This window comes from Odocoileus virginianus, chromosome 12 (assembly GCF_023699985.2).
Source record: "Odocoileus virginianus isolate 20LAN1187 ecotype Illinois chromosome 12, Ovbor_1.2, whole genome shotgun sequence".
NCBI lineage: Eukaryota > Metazoa > Chordata > Mammalia > Artiodactyla > Cervidae > Odocoileus > Odocoileus virginianus.
In genome coordinates, this window is record NC_069685.1 from 13,348,268 (window position 1) to 13,366,825 (window position 18,558).

An 18,558-nucleotide genomic window follows, 5' to 3' on the forward strand; every position below is an offset into this window, starting at 1 on the left:
GGTACCTATTCAATAGTTTCTTTCTTCCTACTGTTGCTGAAGAATTAGGGCTGCTGGTTTAAAAGTGGAGTGCTCCCAATGTTTTTATGTTCCTGCTAAATATCTCTAAGTTAGAGTCAGAGCTCTATTTCAAAACTGAACATCAGAGACATTTTGGGATACCATTATTTGTATCTCATGAAACATGTCTTTTGGGGTGTGATTGAAATGTGTGGTGACACGGCAAAAATAGTCCTTGAAAAAAAATGCTTCAAAAAAGGGTGAAATAGAAAGATTTATGTTTCCTAATTCATCAATAAGATAATTTAGTCTGTACACCTTAGAAAGAATATAATCCTATGTTTTTAATGTGCTGTAGTCTTAAAAACTGGGCTTTCCAGGTAACTCAGTGGGAAAGAATCCACCTGCTAATGCAGGATACTTGGGTTCAATCCCTAAGTCAGGAAGATCCACTGGAATAGGAAAAGGCAACCCGCTCCAGCATCCTTGCCTGGGAAATCCATGGACTGAGGAGCCTGGCAGGCTACAGTCCATGGGGTCACAAGAGTTGGACACAACTGAGCAGGAATGCAGTCCTAAAAATTATTTTTTCATATTAAGACATATATCTATTTGTTGTAATGTTAGCAGAAGGTATGTATATGATCTTGCATCAACTCAACAAATTTTGCATCATTCAAATCCTAGTTTAAAAGAGCTAAATGAAATAATGCCATCTGTAGCAACATAGATGGACCTAGAGATTATCATACTAAGCGAAGTAAGTCAGAAAGAGAAAAACAAATACCATAAAATATCACTTAAATGTGGACTCTGAAGTATGAGGCAAATGAATCTATGTACAAAACAGAAATGACTCATTGACAAAGAGAACAAATTTGTTGTTTCCAAGGGGAAGGGGATTGGAGGAGAAACGGACTGGGAGCTTGGGTTAGCAGACATAAGCTATTATATTTGGAAAAGATAAACAGCAAGGTCCTACTGCATAGATCAGAGAACTATATTCAGTATCATGTGATAAACCATAATGAAAAATAATATTTTAAAAAGTATATATATGCTATTTAAAATATTATATATATTTTATTATATTTAATTAATATAATTATATATATTAATTTAATTGTACATTAATTAATATATTATATATATTAATATAATTATATATTAATATATATTATATATAATATATATATATAATATATATATATATAAAACTGAATCCCTTTGCTATACAGCAAAAGTTTTCATTATATAATGTTGGGAAATGTCTCTTTAAAAATGTCCATGTATAGATGTGGAGGAAAGGGAATTGTCATGCACTGTTGGTGGGAATGTAAATTGGTGCAGCCACTTAGAAAAATAGTATGGAGGTTTCTCAAAAAACTAAAAATAGAACTACCATATGACTCAGCAATTCCACTCCTGGGTGTGTATCTGAAATAAACAAAAATACTAATGCAAAAGACACACGCACTCCAAAGTTCAGAGTAGCATTATTTACAATGGCCAAGGTATGGAAGCAACCTAAGGGTCCATCAACAGGTGAATGGATAGAGAACATGTGGTGTATATACATATGATGGAATACTACTCAGCCATAGAAAAGAATGAAATTTTTGCTACTTGCAGCAACATGTTTGGATCCAGAGATTATCATAGTAAGATGGGATAAGTGAAACAGAAAAAGATGAATATTGCATGATATCACTTTTAAGTGGAATCTAAAAAATACAACAAACTAGTGAATAAAACAAAGAAGAAATAGACACAGGTATAGAGAACAAACTAGTGGTTAACAGTGGGGGAGCAATGTAAGGGTAGGTGGAAAAATGGGTTAATTATGGGTTTACACGAAATCATGTGTGTAAAATTTCTGAGAACTGTAAAGCACTATAGAATTTTTAAAATCTTTCACTCAATAAAAATAAACTATTAAAAAATTATATACTTGAAAAAAATGTACATATATTACCTTGATGATTTACTATTTTCATCCAGTTTTTAAAATGTGAAACCCTCTGCAGTAGGTGAGATGGAATGAAGTTCTCTTCAAAGACAAGAGCAGAGAACATGCAAAAAAGGAATGAAGGCTTCAGACTGAATTCTCACTGGGTGACTGTCCCAGAGCAAATGGAATCACACAGGAATGTTACAGAAACATTAAGATTCATTCAAGTACCGCAGGAGCCTGGCTGCTGAAACTACACTGATCAAGTATTTCATACTGTGAGATCCTTGAAGGCAGGGACTGAGTTTTATTCAAATCTTTGTCTCTAAGCCAGGGTTTCTGACTGCCTTCCATTGGTATGGATTGATCTCAATTATAATTCATGTGGCTGAAGTCTAGAGTCTTACAACCATAAACAATAGAACAAGCAGAGGGATGAGGGCACCCAGAGAAGGGGCTGACCTCCCAGGTGCTCTGGGGAGGACCACAGATCCCACTGAGAATGCTGAGTCAGAAACCTCCTAGGGACTCCTTGAGGCCCACATGTCCATGAAGGAAAGTTAGAACCGCAGGACCTAGTGTAAAGTTGTGTGGCTCTCCCTTCCCCACACACATAACAGACACATCGTGACTGCCTCACTAGGGAGTGGGCTGAGGGGTGCTGAGACAGCTCTTCTGTCCTGAAAGAGAGGAAGCCCTAGCCACTAGCCACATGCTCCCCTTGATAAGCGCTCAGAGGACCGTCACATATCTGTGCCACTCAAGACCAGCATTTGAATAAATGTGTACTATGACCACCCGAAGCATTGCTTTGAATGTATAAAATTTAGAGTGATTTAGAAACCTCAGGACACGACCTCACAGTCATATCATGCTGTAATTTGTTAAATTTAGTAATAAAGAAAGATGTTTGTGGTATGTTTAAAGTGTGTGTTAGTTGCTCAGTCATATCCGACTCTTGGTGACCCTAGGGACTCTAGTCCACCAGGCTCTTCTGTCCATGGCAGAATTCTCCAGACAAGAAAACTGGAATGGGTTGCCATTTCCTTCTCTGGGAGATCTTCCTGACCCAGGGATCAAACCCTCATCTCCCACATTGCAGGCAGATTCTTTACCATCTGAGCCACCAGGGAAGCCCCATTTTATTTTATTTTTTTAATTTTTTCATTTATTTTTATTTGTTGAAGACTAATTACTTCACAATATTGTGGTGGGTCTTGTCATACATTGACATGAATCAGCCATGGATTTACATGTATTCCCCATCCCGATCCCCCCTCCCACCTCCCTCTCTACCTGCTTCCTCTGGGTCTTCCCAGTGCACCAGGCCCGAGCACTTGTCTCATGCATCCAACCTGGAAAGCCCCATTTTAAAGACGGATCCTAAAGAACTCATGGATGTGTGTGTATGTGTGTGTTCATCTAGGTGATGGTATCACAACTAATTACAGTTTCCTTCTTTGCATATTTTTCTAACTTCCAAGTTTTCTATAGTAAGCTTGTATTACACTTTTCAAGAAGAAGTACAATAAAAGTCATTAACTTTTTTCAAAGTTAAAAAATAAAATCATGACAAGATAGTTGCTAAGCACATTTCCCTAATGGACAGACTGCATTAATCTGCATGGGATTTTATTTATAATTGGTGAAAATGATCATCCAAATCTGCTCTTTGACTCTGTTACATGTCTGAAATGTTTCAGAGACTGGTTAGTTGTGTCTTACTGAAAACTCAAAATGTCAATTCATATTAAACACAGAGTTTTATTTCCACAGTGGGGATCCAAACAGTTGTTCAGTAAATATGGGTTTGGGAATAGAACTGGAGATGATGACCATCTGCTGAATGGTTCTTATTTTTTTTTAACTTATCTGCCCACCTTAGAGTCATTCTTAGAATTGATCTCACGCTCAGATCAATCATTTTGCAATGAACAATATGCAATTTCTCAAACTTCCCTTTTCCCAAGTGTTATGACTAGAGTTCAACCTGAGTTCACATTATCAGTTGATGAACATCACTCAATGGAGCTTATTAACTAGGGTTGTTGCCTCAGTTTGGGTGTCTTCCAATTGACTTTGCCAAATTCAATCAGTGCATCATATATTAGAATATGTTATTTCAATCTCTACTTAAGTTACTCATAGAATGTCCTTGACCCATCTCATGGCCCCTCTCTTTCATGGTGGTATATTATTTGTAATAAGATGTGCTCTGAGGAAACATAATAAAGCAATTTTTAGATCTTTTTTTTCCAACTGAAGTTGAGTAATATTTCAAAATATTTCCAACTATATGAGAATTATTTCCATTCTCATTTGAAGGATATTATCTTTAAACTGAATGCAATCAGTTTAATGTAAGTCTTACTTAACCTAAATCAATGAGATCCTTTCTAGGCCCACTCAAGCATAAAAGTGCTGGATATTTTAATTTCCTCAGGTCAAAGTACTCCCTTCCTTAGGTATTTTGAAATTAAGAAAAGGAGGGCACTGAACAATGACCAACATCATTTACTCTTATTGAAACCTATAGGTGAGGTTATCTGTATGAGTGCCACATTTTGTCTTGCAGTTTCTACTCATATTTCCAACATTTTATCCATCACAATGCAATGAGAATAATTTTTCTAGAACAGAAATTATGTCATGTGCTTCCCATACTTAAAATCTCCAATAGGCTTCCCACTACACCAGAGTAACCCCACTCTTCAGTGTGCTCTTCAAGGGTTTGCCCAACCTTTTCTGCCAGCCCCATCCCTCTCCAGTTCTCTCGTTGCTCACTAGTCTCAGTCAAACCCTTTCCCCGAAACTCCAACACACTTGCTCCTTTCTCAAGAATTGTATTCTTTTTTTTCTCTTTTTTGTCTCATACCTTTACTGGGCTGCCTCCTTCACATCATTCCTATCTCACACACTCAATCAAGACTATTGGTTTTACTTTTGTCTGCTTTGTTTACTTCTGTATCTCCAAAGCTGGGAATAGAGAGTGGAATACAGAAAATCTCAAGAAAATGTTGTTGAATGAATTAAGTCTCCCCAGCCAAGCTGAGGCAAAGCAGTTTCTTCTCTTCCCTTCCTATTCAATTCTACCTCTTTTCTTTCCTTTATTTTCTTCACAACACTCAGTCCCTAGGACTATCCTCTTACAGTTTATCTGTAAACTGGTTACCAGTCTCCTTCTGGTAAGGTAAAAAGCATTCAATATTTTATTTATTCACCCAATATGGAATATATTTTTCTTAGTCCTTAGAGACATCTTAGAGAAATAATAAATTCTCTAGTCTCTTTTGTTGTTAAAACAATTTCAATTTCAAAATGCTAATCTTGTTGTTTGGTCACTAAGTCGTGTCCAACTCTCTGTGACCCCATGGACTGTAGCACATCAGGATACCCCTGTCCTTCACCATCTCCTGGAGTTCACCCAAACTCATGTCCATCAAGTCGGTGATGCCATCCAACCATCTCATCCTCTGTCATCCTCTTCTCCTCCTGCCCTGAATCATTCTCGGCATCAGAGTCTTTTCCAATTAGTCGGCTCTTCGCATCAGGTGGTCAAAGCATTGGAGCTTCAGCTTCAGCATCAGTCCTTTCAATGAATATTCAGGACTGATTTCCTTTAGGATTGACTGGTTTGATCAGAAGAAGGTGTTTGCTATAACAAATGTGTTCTTTTTGCAAAATTCTGTTAGCCTTTTTGTACTCCAAGGCCAAACTTGCATGTTACTCCAAGTATCTCTTGACTTCCTATTTTTTCATTCCAGTCCCCTATGATGAAAAGGGCATTTTTGTGGTGTTAGCTCTAGAAGGTCTGCTCTTCCCCAGTAGTATATTGGACACCCACTGACCTGGGGGGTTCATCCTCTGGTGTCATATGTTTTAACCTTCTCATACTGTTCATGGGGTTCTCAAGGCAAGAATATTGAAATGATTTGCCATTCCCTTCTCCAGTGGGCCACATTTTGCCAGAACTCTGCACCATGACCCATCCATCCTGGGTGGATCTACACAGCATGGGTCATGTATTCACCAAGTTACACAAGGCTGTGATCCATGTGATTATTTTGTAAACAAAAACATTTCATGGATTGAATGTAAATATGTATTATTACAAGTTTGGGAAAAGTCACATACTATTTAAAAGAAAAATCTTTCAAAGATAACACAGAGGGATTGAACACAAAGGTAGAAAAAGATGTACATAGAAATTACCAAGTTAAAAAAAAAGGCTGATGACTAGCTGGGATACTGGAAAAGTTCTCTCTCTTCATCCAAGGGGCAAGTACAAGAAAAATTTCATCAAGCTCAACCCTGAAGATTAGCACCCTCCGTGCTCTTTGCTGTATGTATTTTAAATCTCAATAAAAAGGTAAAAAGACTGTAAAAAGTATACAAAGCTGATACACCCATATCAATATCAGACAAAATAGACTTACAAATAAGGCGTTTTCAGAGATAAAGAGGACCGCCACGTGATGATAAAAAAAAATATCTAGGAAGTCAAAATAATCATTACAAAAAATTTAAGCAACAAACAGGAAAACCTTAAACATTTTAAATCATTCAGAACATCATTTGGAAAAAGCTAAAAGTTAACTAAATGTGAACTTTAAAAGTTAGGGAAATAAACAACAGAATAACCAAAAGCAAGGAGAAGGAACGGAACAATAAAGAGCAGAAGTTAATGAAACAGAAGGTGAACTGCCTGGATCAGACAGCTGAAGGGAAGATGGGGAAACACGGTTGAGATTTATTCTGTGTGAAACAACATTACTAAATAAACAAGCCAACAAACAAAATATATGGAGCAGTGATTTTTCAGACACTGAACCCCAGGCAGCAGCAAGACAGTGACTCCCAAGAGAGGGGACAAGAGCTCTTAGAGCCTGAAGCATTTCCCAGCCCCCTGCACGGTCTCTGCAAAAGAGGAAGGCAGAATTGAGACCAGCAAAAAGCTAAGGCAGCTGGAGTTCAGAAGGCAGAGGATTCGGGAGGAAAATCCCGCACAGAGGACTCTAGAAATGCTCAGAGAGTCTCCTGATGTCCCCTGACTAGCACAAGCATTTGAGGGCACGATGCATATGTTTCAAAACTGTTCTAATAACATGATGACCAGTTTAAACATCCAGAACTTCCTCAGGGTCCTCATTTTCTCATTTAGAGTAAAAGGTAGGGGTGGAATGACTCTGGCAGCACTAAAATGCTATGACCTTTCTGTAAGCGGTTTCTTCAAATGGATCCCTTTTTGCTCTTTAGTGGAGGGAAGCATACACATCAATATTTTTTGCTTCTAATTCAGGTGAAAGAAATAGAAACTCAGCCTCTCCCAAAATGTCTTTCATTATAACCCTGCAGCTCTTCCACCTTTCAAGGGTAATTCTGGATACCATCAAAGTCTTCTAGTCGTGAGAGAAGAGTAAGCCTCAGAACATTAGAAAAGGTTTGTCCCTCATGGAAACAAGTGTTTAAAGTCAAGAGCAGAAAGCATAAATGAAAAAGCATAGTAAACATAGAAACCTTTTAAAATAACTTTTTCACCCAGTGCCATAAACCCAGAGGTCACAATGCAGATGTTTTCTAAGTGTTATTCTCCAAAAACATAGGAAAGTACAGGAACAAAGGAGAAAACTTAGGGGATATTAACTCATTCTGTCTGTAGTTAATTTTGTCACTGTCATCAAAAAGAGTGATAACACAGTGATGACAAAGAGAGTTTCTGACAAAAGTGAGATTCTTGAGAATACATGAGAATATGGATGAGTGAAAACTCAGGATTTTATTTCATTTTCCTGATTCTGATTTCCAACCTGTTCTATCAAAGGAAAAAGTTGTACATGTAGATACTGCATTTGTATATATTAAAATTCAAAAAATTGCTGTGAACATGGAGAACAAACAAAATTTTAGTGATATCTCTTCAGCAAGGTGACTTTTTGAGTGCACTATTATATTTTTTATTTTAAATATCACCCCTGAGTCAAAAGATGGAATGGTAATAGCAGAAGCTGATGGAATTTCAACCTTCCTGCCCACACTGACAGTGCTGTCTATAGCTGAATGTTCTTGGGATAGTGTCAAACCTGGATTTAACTCAACCCAAAGGAGCTGAAAATTTATATCCACACAAAAACCTGCGCTTGGATTTTAATAACAGCTTCATTCATAATTGCCCAAACTTGGAAGCAACCAAGATGTTCCTCAGTAGGTGAATGGATAGATAAAACATGGCACATCCAAAAAATGTAATATTGTGCAGTGTTAAGACGAAATGAACTATTAAGCCATGAAAAGACGTTCAGGAACCTTAAATGAATGTTATTAAGTGAAAGAATCCATGCTGAAAAGGACACCCTGTACAATTCCAACTATACAACATACTGATTAGAGAAAAGGGTGAAGGAAAAAATTAATATGTAGACATCTAGAAATAAATTTTATCCTTAAATATGAATAATACAAGAAAATGCATGTCATACTACTAGCAAGATCATCCAGTCTGATACAGAGCCTATTTATTGCTCTTTTTTTTTCCATAAAGCTTTCCCAAGTTTAGAGAACATGAAGAATATTATTTGGAAAATAGATGAGATAACATCATAAATAATTTTCAAATATCCCTTTGCCACCAGAAACTAAAACAGATCTGCCTACCATCACCTCAGCCAAATTAACAATATCACTTTCCTTCCTTCTCATGATTCTCACGGATTTCTATATCTTTTTAAGCCAAGAAGTCACAAGCATCAGCCTGAAGGAAATATATCCTGCTATTTCAAAGACACACCTTCCAACAAAATGACCTTAAAAATGGAACTTCTGTAAGGTAAAAATCTATCGATTTTTTTTCTTCTAGGCTTTTTAAAAAGATTTTTTGATGTGGACCATTTTTAAAGTCTTCATTGAATTTGTTACAATATTGCTTCTGTTTTATGTTTTGATTTTTTGGCCACAAAGCATGTGGGATTTTAGCTCCCTGACCAGGGATTGAACCTTCACCTTCTTCATTGGAAGGCAAAGTCCCCACAACTGGCCAGCCAGGGAAGTCCTTCTTCTAGGCTTTTACCTATGTTCTTCATCTTTTTTAATATCCTCTAGGTCTTAGGATAATGGGTATGTTAAGCCATTAGATTTTGCTCACATATTAAAGAAAATGTGTAGTCTAAAAGAAACAAAGAGAGGCTATAAGAGTAAATTTTATGCACAGATACAGGATAGAGTAAATTTATGCACAGGTGCAGGTGTCATCTGCAGGAATAGATGCAGTCCTTCTTACATGGCTGCTTCCAGTTGGGTCTTATGTGCATTTTATGGTCAGTGTAGTACAAGGCCGCATCCATCATTGACAGAAGCCTGCTCCAGGACATCTTCCTAAAGCCAGTGAGAAAGAGATCCAGGTTTAGTTCTCTTTGTTCAGATTAATCATAGCCCTGAGTCTCTCCATCTACCACTTTTTCATTTATTTCGTTGAAATTTCAGTGTTAAACCCTGGTTAACATAAACATTTCTCCCATCTTCTTCAACATACCCAGTTCTGAATTTAATCTCAAGTTCTGACTGGCCTGCACATTGTAGACCTAATTCTCTAAGTCTTACAGTGTCTTAAATATTCTTTAATTAGACTTTCAAATCCTAGGGAGACTTTCAAACAATTACTTTTAAAATCTTTGTACCTCTCCTCACACCACTGTGTAAATAAATGCTCTGTTATCAAGAAATGGCTAGAGAAATGCCCAGGGGCTGTCAGCCTGTCTTTTGAGTCCAGGAAGCAAAGCACCACAGTGATTAATTTGAGTGGCAGGCTGTCTAATTTATTTCTGCTGAGGGAAATTCATTCATTTGCCAGGAATAATAGTAACACAAAATAAAAAGGCCATGAAAATGCCAAGAAATTAAACATGGTAATAGAATTACATCATGCTGCTGTGTGGGGTCCAGGTTTTAGTACAAGGGTAGGAAATCGATTTTTATTATCTAGACTCAGCATGGCTTTATATGTCTTATACCTCCAATTTGAAACACTTTAGCCTTCTTCATTGTTTTTCTCTTAAGGTTAAGCCAGCTGGAGGGCACATTCTTTTACTTTTATATGCATAGTCTGTCAATGGACAGAAATTTTCTTGTTATCCAGAGCTACAACAATAATACAAAACACAAACTTTCTCTGCCCTATAGAAGTACCTTAAATATTTGACTAAGTCTTCAAATAAAAAATCAGCCCACATGATATGAAACATACTATTTTAAGCATGCTTAACTATACATTCAATGACATTAAGTTGTACAACTCTTACCATCATATATCTCCTGAATTTTTCACCTTCCTAAATTGAAATTCTGTCCCTGTTAAACACTGACTCCCCATCCCCATCCCATTCCCTCACCTCCCAGTCCCAGGCATCTACCAGTGTAATTTCTGACTCTATGAATTTGACTATTATAGGTCCCTCATATAAGTGGAATCAAACAGTATTTGTCTGCACCTAATGTATATCGGAATGCATTTTTAAGGTTAAATTAACATATGTCCTACAAACAGACTGTATCTTCTTTTACTTCCCCTGTGCTAAACAGTAGGTTCTCATTAGTTATCTATTGTATGCATGGTACTGTGTTTATGTCAGTCCCAATCTCCCAGTTTATTCCCACCTCCTTGCCTTTCCCCTTTGATGTCCACATGTTTGCTCTCTATGTCTCCTCTATTTCTGCTTTGCAAATAGGTTCATCTATATTATGTTTCTAGATTTCACATATATGCATTAATGTATGGCACTTGTTTGTTTCTTTCTGACTTGTGACCTTCATTATACAAAAAACAATTAACAAAAAAGATGCCGTGATATCACGCCCACTTTAGGGCTGAAGGCACTGCAGTTCAGACATATCTACAATGGTCCCCATTAGAGACACAAACCATACACACTATACAGGACCCCAAGTTGTCTGAAATAAATAAAGCATTTAACTCGGGGAGGGGAATTCAGACCACTAAAACTCTACCATCTACCTATATTCTAAACAGAAATTACAAAATATGTTATGATGGGGATTAAAAAGTAGGAAAATGAGGGTTAAGTTTATTAAAGAATAGTGATTGACTAGATCCTGTTCTTATGTCTTTCATACCCTTTAAAACTTTAAGTACTTTTGTGGGTGGGAACATGGAAATAGGAACAAGTTTTTTTACATAAAGAGATTCAACAGAACACACATCCCTTATAAAGACAATAAGTTGGTGTCCACGTGGCTACAGTTAAAAATGATAGTTACTCACACTTTTTACTCTTGTGGGTCTCCTACTCTCTCATCCTCCCACCTACCCCCATCCATAAAAGTGTAGTTCATCAAGAGGTATTATGTGTATATGGGATACTTTTCCTCTTTTAATTTCATGTTGTCTTCTAAAGAAAAGGTATAAAGATTGATCTAAAATTGTATGTGAAAAATAGAATATGGAGTTTGTAAAACTCTGTGGGAAGCTTCAGTAACAGAGGAACAAAACTGCTGTAGGAATAGATAAGCAAGTTCCAGCAGATCGTTGATCAGACGAGAAAATATCTTAGGTGATCACTATGTCTGTGTTCTCTATCCCAGAGAAATATTAATAAAACAGATTTGGTTCCTCATAAGGTCATAAAACTAACTGAAGAAGTCCATCTTCTCCTTTTGCTGTTCACAGAAAAGATGTCCTCATTTGCATGGCATTTCTAGTGTCAGGATCTGGAACTTGCCAGCCCTCATATTTTCACATTAAGATATGTCATTCTGCAGGCACTCAGTGTGTTTCATTGTTTGCCTCAATTAGAAAGTAGAGTTTGGACTTCCCTGGTGGTCCAGTGGTTAAGACTCTACCTGCCAATGCAGGAGACCCAGGTTCAACCCCTGGTCCAGGAAGATTGTACATGCCTCGGAGCAGCTCAGTCCGTGCACCACAACTACTGAAGCGCGTGTCCTAGAGCCTGGGCTCCACAACAAGAAAAGCCACTGCACCGAGAAGGCCACGCACCTCAACTGCAGAGTAGCCCCGCTGGCCACAGCTGGAGAAAGCCCACGAGCAGCAACAAAGACCAGCGCCATCTAAAATAAACAAAAAATAAAATTATAAAAGCAGTTTAAAAAAAGGAGAGTTCTCTAGAGATAGCAACGAATGTCTGCTTCCCAGCTAACTCAGAGATCACCCCCAGTTGTTGTTAACAAGATACAACAAGAATGAGAAAAGCATTTCCCTGTATCTTACTTCTGTTTACGATAACATTGATTTATTAGATGAATTCCTTTTCTTTTTTTCCAAGAGTGGAAAAAGAGCTGCATTCATATTTCTTACCTAAGTACTAGTTTTAGGTTACATGAAGAATCAATACACCAAAGATTTCTTTACAGCTAATGGTTGGGAGGGATTTGGAGTATGTGTAATCACATTTTTGACACAACCTTATGAATCCAGAATCAATATATTTAAATAGAGCCAGACCATTAGTTTCATTTAAAAACTTGGGCTTTACTACATGACTTAAATGAAATTCAATATTATATTGTGGCTCTGAAGCTGCATAATATAAACAACAGTTTCATTACAGGAGCAAAATATCAAATCATATAATTTTACTAAGCAAGTCTTTTTGTATTAGCCTGAACATTTCCCACATTCCCACAGAAAAGCTAAAATGGGCAATGGCATCAAATTATTCAGTATTACTTCAAATCAAGCCCCCTGTTTTGAGTGCTTGAACATTTAGCACATGGTTATTGTGGAAAATGAGTTTCATTGATGTTGGTGTTTTTGTTCCATGGACCGCATAACGAGCTGTGCTTCCTGATTAAATATATGGCTCTTTATCAGTGTACTTTATCTACATTTTTCCCTTGGCCAAAACTTCACACACATATATATAATAACTCCTGTTTGCTCAACTGGCTTTGGGGCTGACTCATATCATCATCAGTGTGGCAGGCAACTGGCCCTTATCTCCTTCCTTGAGGTTCCTTTATGCTTTCCTCAATAAGACGTGAAACAACTTGTGTTTCCTGGGAACTAGAAGATAAGAGAGTATTCGAATTGCTTCTCTAGCAAGGAAATGTTTACTCACCTACTCTGACTTTTCCCAATTTATAGGACCCTCTCCTCTGAGCCAGAATCCTGTCGCATTTCCACCTCTCTCCCTCTCAGAATTCCAGAGAATATTGGAGGTGCTGGACAGTGAAAATGACCCACGGTGAGCACTCAGATCCATATCAGGGCTCTGGCCAAGCCAGTCATCCAAGACTTCTCCAAATTAGCATTTAGAATAGTTATGACTGGATTAAATATATTTTTAATGTTTAAAAAAAAGTAATGACTTGTTTTTGCATGCCACCTGCTTGTGACTTAATCACTGATGATAATTTTATCACTGAGTATAACTCATCATAATTCTTAAGGATAGGAAAGCTGAGTGATATACGGAGAAAGCACTGAATTAGGCAATTTGGGTTCTCACACCACTCTTACAAGTTATGTGCTGAGTTTCTGTAGTGAATTATCTTAATTTCTCTGTGCCTCATACTCTATTGGTAAATGGAGAATGATGATAACTATCCTAATTGCTACATACAATTCCTCTGAGGATTAAATAAGAGGCTACAGATTTATTTGAAAACTACAAGACACTTTGTAAAAATAACAAATTACTTTCGATAACCTCAGAGACATAAACCTACCAAAAGTTTTGAGCCAATGGTAACTAAAGAAAAAACATGCTATTGAGAAGCAGATATGTATTTCTCATTTACTACATTATGGTTTATGATTCTGGAGAAGGGAATGGCAACCCACTCCAATATTCTTGCCTGGAAAATCCCACGGACAGAGGAGGAGCCCGGTGGGCTATGGACCACGGGGTCACAAAGAGTTGGACATGACTGAGTGACTGAGCACACAGTCTATGATTTAAATATGTTTTTCTATGCGGATTGGATATGCAAAAGGAAAAATTGCTTCTTCATCAACAATGTCTTTCCTTGGGTTAAAAGCATCATGAACTATTCAAATGACTTCAGACTTAACTTCAGTCTTCTCGTTCTCCCACACCCTCCATATCCAGCCAATCAAGCCATCCGGTTCTCCTGACTCTGCTCCTAGGAGGTCTTTACCTCCTCGCCTCACACCCACTGAAACTCTCTATGTCGTCAGGCCCGTTTTCGCTGCAAGTGGCTTGAGGAAGCAAAGAAAGAACTGATTTACATAGCCAAAAATTTCAGAAGGAAAACCAGCTCCTGGTATATTTGAATTCAGGAGATCAAATGACATTGTTCCGACCCTATTGTCTCCATCAGAGGGCTCCACCTGCCACACTGTCACTCACAGGCCCTACACTTCCAGGGACAGTAAGGCCACCAGGAACTTGGGTTTATTCTCCCAGATGAAACAGTACCTCTCTTCCAGTCATTTTTATTTTATTTTATTTTTGCCACACTGCATGGCTTGTGGAATCTCACTTCCCCAACCAGGGACTGAACCCAGATTACGGCAGTGAAAACCCAGAATCCTAACCACTAGACCACCAGGGAACTTCTCCAAGGAGCTTTGATGCTAGTCCAGCATGGACTTTCTTTGTGCTGACCTGTACCCTTTTTTGTCCCTGAACCAAGTCCTCTGATCAGACAGAGAGGGAGCACACACTCAACGGGCAACTTGGATCACATGCCTGCCACACCCACCCACATCCAAACATCAGGCCCCAGGGACTATGTCAGTTCTACCTCCAGTCACTTGGACTGACTGTGTACAAGCAGTGGCTTTCCATATAATCAGAAAGATGAAATAATCAGAGGAGAAGGTGAGCAGAGGCTGGTCAAACAAAACATACGTCCATTATACTCTCCTAGGGGCTCCCAGGCGGCACTAGTGGAAAAGAACCCATCTGCCAATGCAAGGGAGAAGGCAATGGCAACCCACTCCAGTCCTCTTGCCTGCAGAATCCCAGGGATGGCGGAGCCTGGTGGGCTGCCGTCTATGGGGTCGCACAGAGTCGGATACGACTGAAGCGACTTAGAAGCAGCAGCAGCCAATGCAAGAGACATAAGAGACCTGGGTTCAATCCCTGGGTCAGGAAGATCCCTTGGAGGAGGAAATGGCAACCCACTTCAGTATTCTTGCCTGGAGAATCCCATGGAAAGAGGAGCCTGGAGGGCTATAGTCCATGGAGTTGCAAAGACTCATATACAACTGAAGCGACTTAGCATGCAACCTAGGGCTTCATAATCTACTATTCATAACCAGATTTAATAAAAGTGACCTAAGGCTACTCTTTGATAACACCAATTTTAAAAAAACTTCCAAATATTAAATTATGTAAAATTTTTAATCAAAAGAATTAAAAGAAGCCACATACATGTATCACCCAAAAGTTATCTAACCAGGCTCTGTCCATTTATCAGTTCAGTCAGTTCAGTTTAGTCACTCAGTTGTGTCTGACTCTTTGCGACCCCATGAATTGCAGCATGCCAGGCCTCCCTGTCCATCACCAACTCCTGGAGTTTACTCAAACCCACGTCCATCGAGTCAGTGATACCATCCAACCATCTCATCCTCTGTCGCCCCCTTCTCCTCCTGCCCCCAATCCCTCCCAGCATCAGGGTCTTTTCCAATGAGTCAACTCTTCGCATGAGGTGGCCAAATTATTGGAGTTTCAGCTTCAGCATCAGTCCTTACGATGAACACCCAGGACTGATCTCCTTTAGGTAGACTGGTTGGATCTCCTTGCAGTCCAAGGGACTCTCTAGAGTCTTCTCCAACACCACAGTTCAAAAGCATCAATTTTTCCGCACTCAGCTTTCTTCGCAGTCCAACTCTCACATCCATACATGACCACTGAAAAAACCATAGCCTTGACCAGACGGACCTTTGTTGGCAAAGTAATGTCTCTGCTTTTTAATATGCTATCTAGGTTGGTCATAACTTTCCTTCCAAGGAGTAAGTGTCTTTTAATTTCATGGCTGCAATCACCATCTTCAGTGATTTTGGAGCCCCCAAAAATTAAAGTCTGACACTGTTTCTACTGTCTCCCCATCTATTTCCCATGAAGTGATGGGACTGGATGCCATGATCTTAGTTTTCTGGATGTTAAGCTTTAAGTCAGCTTTTCCACTCTCCTCTTTCACTTTCATCAAGAGGCTTTTTATTTTTTTTTTTTTTCTTCAAATCAAGAGTTTTTATTCTCTTTAAAATATCACAACTGAGTCCACAGAACCATCTGCTATCTTGTTTCTGAAGCAGGATCACTGAGATCTTATTCATCAGCCTGCTGAACTGTTCCTTTTTCAGAAACATAGATACCATCCAAAAATTTTCTGATATCCTTGTTTTTAACTGTGGTGGCTTGCTGAATCAAAGCAGCTGAATTTGACACAAGTTCAATGTCATTTCCTTCAAGAATCAACTCATCTTTCTGGGCTTGAGATACTGAACAGGCAACCCCTGGCCTCATTCGAACCCTGCGTATGTATTTTTCACCCAAAAAATTTCGGATTTCCACAAGAGAACCATTCTCCTGAATGACAACGTTGATGGGGAAGTGGGCATACACCGACCTCATCTTGTAACGGAAGCCCAGTGTAACACCCTTGATCATGTTCTGTACGTGGCTACAGATTGTGCGAACAGTGGCCAGTTCCTTTCTGTTTCCCCACCATTTGTCAACACGGAGCCTCTTCTTTTTCTTTCCAAGGAGACTGAGTTCTACATTGATGTGATTGAAGTCCCTCCGCAGGGTGCCTCTGGGGCCCTTCACAATAACTGTCCGTCCCTTCAAGGTAATGTCGACATTTTCTGGGATGTCGACAGTCTGATTGCTGAGAATGGTCTTCATTCTCGCAGTAGATGCGGCAAAGATCAAGAGGCTTTTTAGTTCACCTTCACTTTCTGCCATAAGGGTGGTGTCATCTGCATATCTGAGGTTATTGATATTTCTCCCAGCAATCTTGATTCCAGCTTGTGCTTCTTCCAGCCCAGCGTTTCTTATGATGTACTCTGCATAGAAGTTAAATAGGCAGGGAGACAATATACAGCCTTGACATACTCCTTTCTCGATTTGGAGCCAGTCTGTTGTTCCATGTCCAGTTCTAACTATTGCTTCCTGACCTGAATACAGGTTTCTCAAGAGGCAGGTCAGGTGGTCAGGTATTCCCATCTCTTTCAGAATTTTCCACAGTTTGTTGTGATCCACACAGTCAAAGGCTTTGGCGTAGTCAATAAAGTAGAAATAGATATTTTCCTGGAACTCTCTCACTTTTCGATGATCCGGTGGATGTTGGCAATTTGATCTCTGGTTCCTCTGCCTTTTCTAAAACCAGCTTGAACATCTGGAAGTTCACAGTTCACGTATTACTGAAGCCTGGCTTGGAGAATTTTGAGCATTACTTTACTAGCGTGTGAGATGAGTGCAATTGTGCAGTAGTTTGAACATTCTTTGGGATTGGAATGAAAACAGACCTTTTCTAGTCCTGTGGTCACTGCTGAGTTTTCCAAATTTGCTGGTGTATTGAGTGCAGCATGACTTTCACAGCATCATCTTTCAGGATTTGAAATAGCTCAACTGGAATTCCATCATCTCCACTAGCTTTGTTCATAGTGATGCTTTCTAAGGCCCACTTGACTTCACATTCCAGGATGTCTGGCTCTAGGTGAGTGAACATGCCATCGTGATTATCTGGGTTGTGAAGATCATTTTTGTACAGTTCTTCTGTGTATTCTTGTCACCTCTTCTTAACATCTTCTGCTTCTGTTAGGCCCATACCATTTCTGTCCTTTATTGAGCCCATCTTTGCGTGAAATGTTCCCTTGGTATCTCTAATTTTCTTGAAGAGATCTCTAGTCTTTCCCATTCTGTTGTTTCCCTCTATTTCTTTGCATTGATCGCTGAGGAAGGCTTTCTTATCTCTCCTGGCTATTCTTTGGAACTCTGCATTCAAATAGGAATATCTTTCCTTTTCTCCTTTGCTTTTCGCTTCTCTTCTTTTCACAGCTATTTGTAAGGCCTCCTCAGACAACCATTTTGCCTTTTTGAATTTCTTTTCCATGGGAAAGGTCTTGATCCCTGTCTCCTGTACAATGTCATGAACCTCCATCCATAGTCCATCAGGCTCTCTGTCTACCAGATCTAGAATCTTTAGCCATCGCTAAAAAAGTAGATGGGCTTCCCAGGTGGCACAGTGGTAAAGAATCTGCCTGCCAAGGCAGGAGACTTAAGAGACACAGGATCCATCCCTGGGTCAGGAAGATTTCCTGGAGGAAATGGCAACCCACTTCAGTACTCTTACCTGGAAAATTCCTTGGACAGAGAAGCCTGGCAAGCTACCATCCAAGGGGTTGCAGAAGAGTCAGATACGACTGAGTACACACTCACACAAGTAGATAACCTAAGTAAGTCTTTTTGTAATCTCACAAGGCTCAGTAAACAAGAATTAAGCTTGGTGCTGACAAGGCAGCCAAGATTTGAGAGTATAGACTGAAGGGAAGAGAGGTGTAAAAGGTGAGCCTGATACTCAGTTGGTTTTCCTTGCCAAGACATTTTCTCAACTGAGCTAATCAGGGCAAGAAGCTAAGAGGCTAAACATAAAGCCACTGTAAATCA

At 39.0% G+C, this 18,558-nt stretch overlaps 1 protein-coding gene across 1 annotated transcript; it reads right to left on the reverse strand.

The window, feature by feature from the left end:
• Window positions 1–16,187: 16,187 nt before the first annotated feature.
• On the reverse strand, window positions 16,188–16,823 carry LOC139037688 (large ribosomal subunit protein uL6). Its single transcript, XM_070474672.1, has one exon. The coding sequence runs from the start codon at window positions 16,792–16,794 to the stop codon at window positions 16,216–16,218; it is 579 nt and encodes a 192-aa protein (XP_070330773.1). The 5' UTR covers window positions 16,795–16,823; the 3' UTR covers window positions 16,188–16,215.
• Window positions 16,824–18,558: the final 1,735 nt, after the last annotated feature.

Coding starts and splice junctions, on each gene's coding strand:
- LOC139037688 (XM_070474672.1), bottom strand. CDS start 16,794: ATGAAGACCATTCTCAGCAATCAGACTGTCGACATCCCAGAAAATGTC.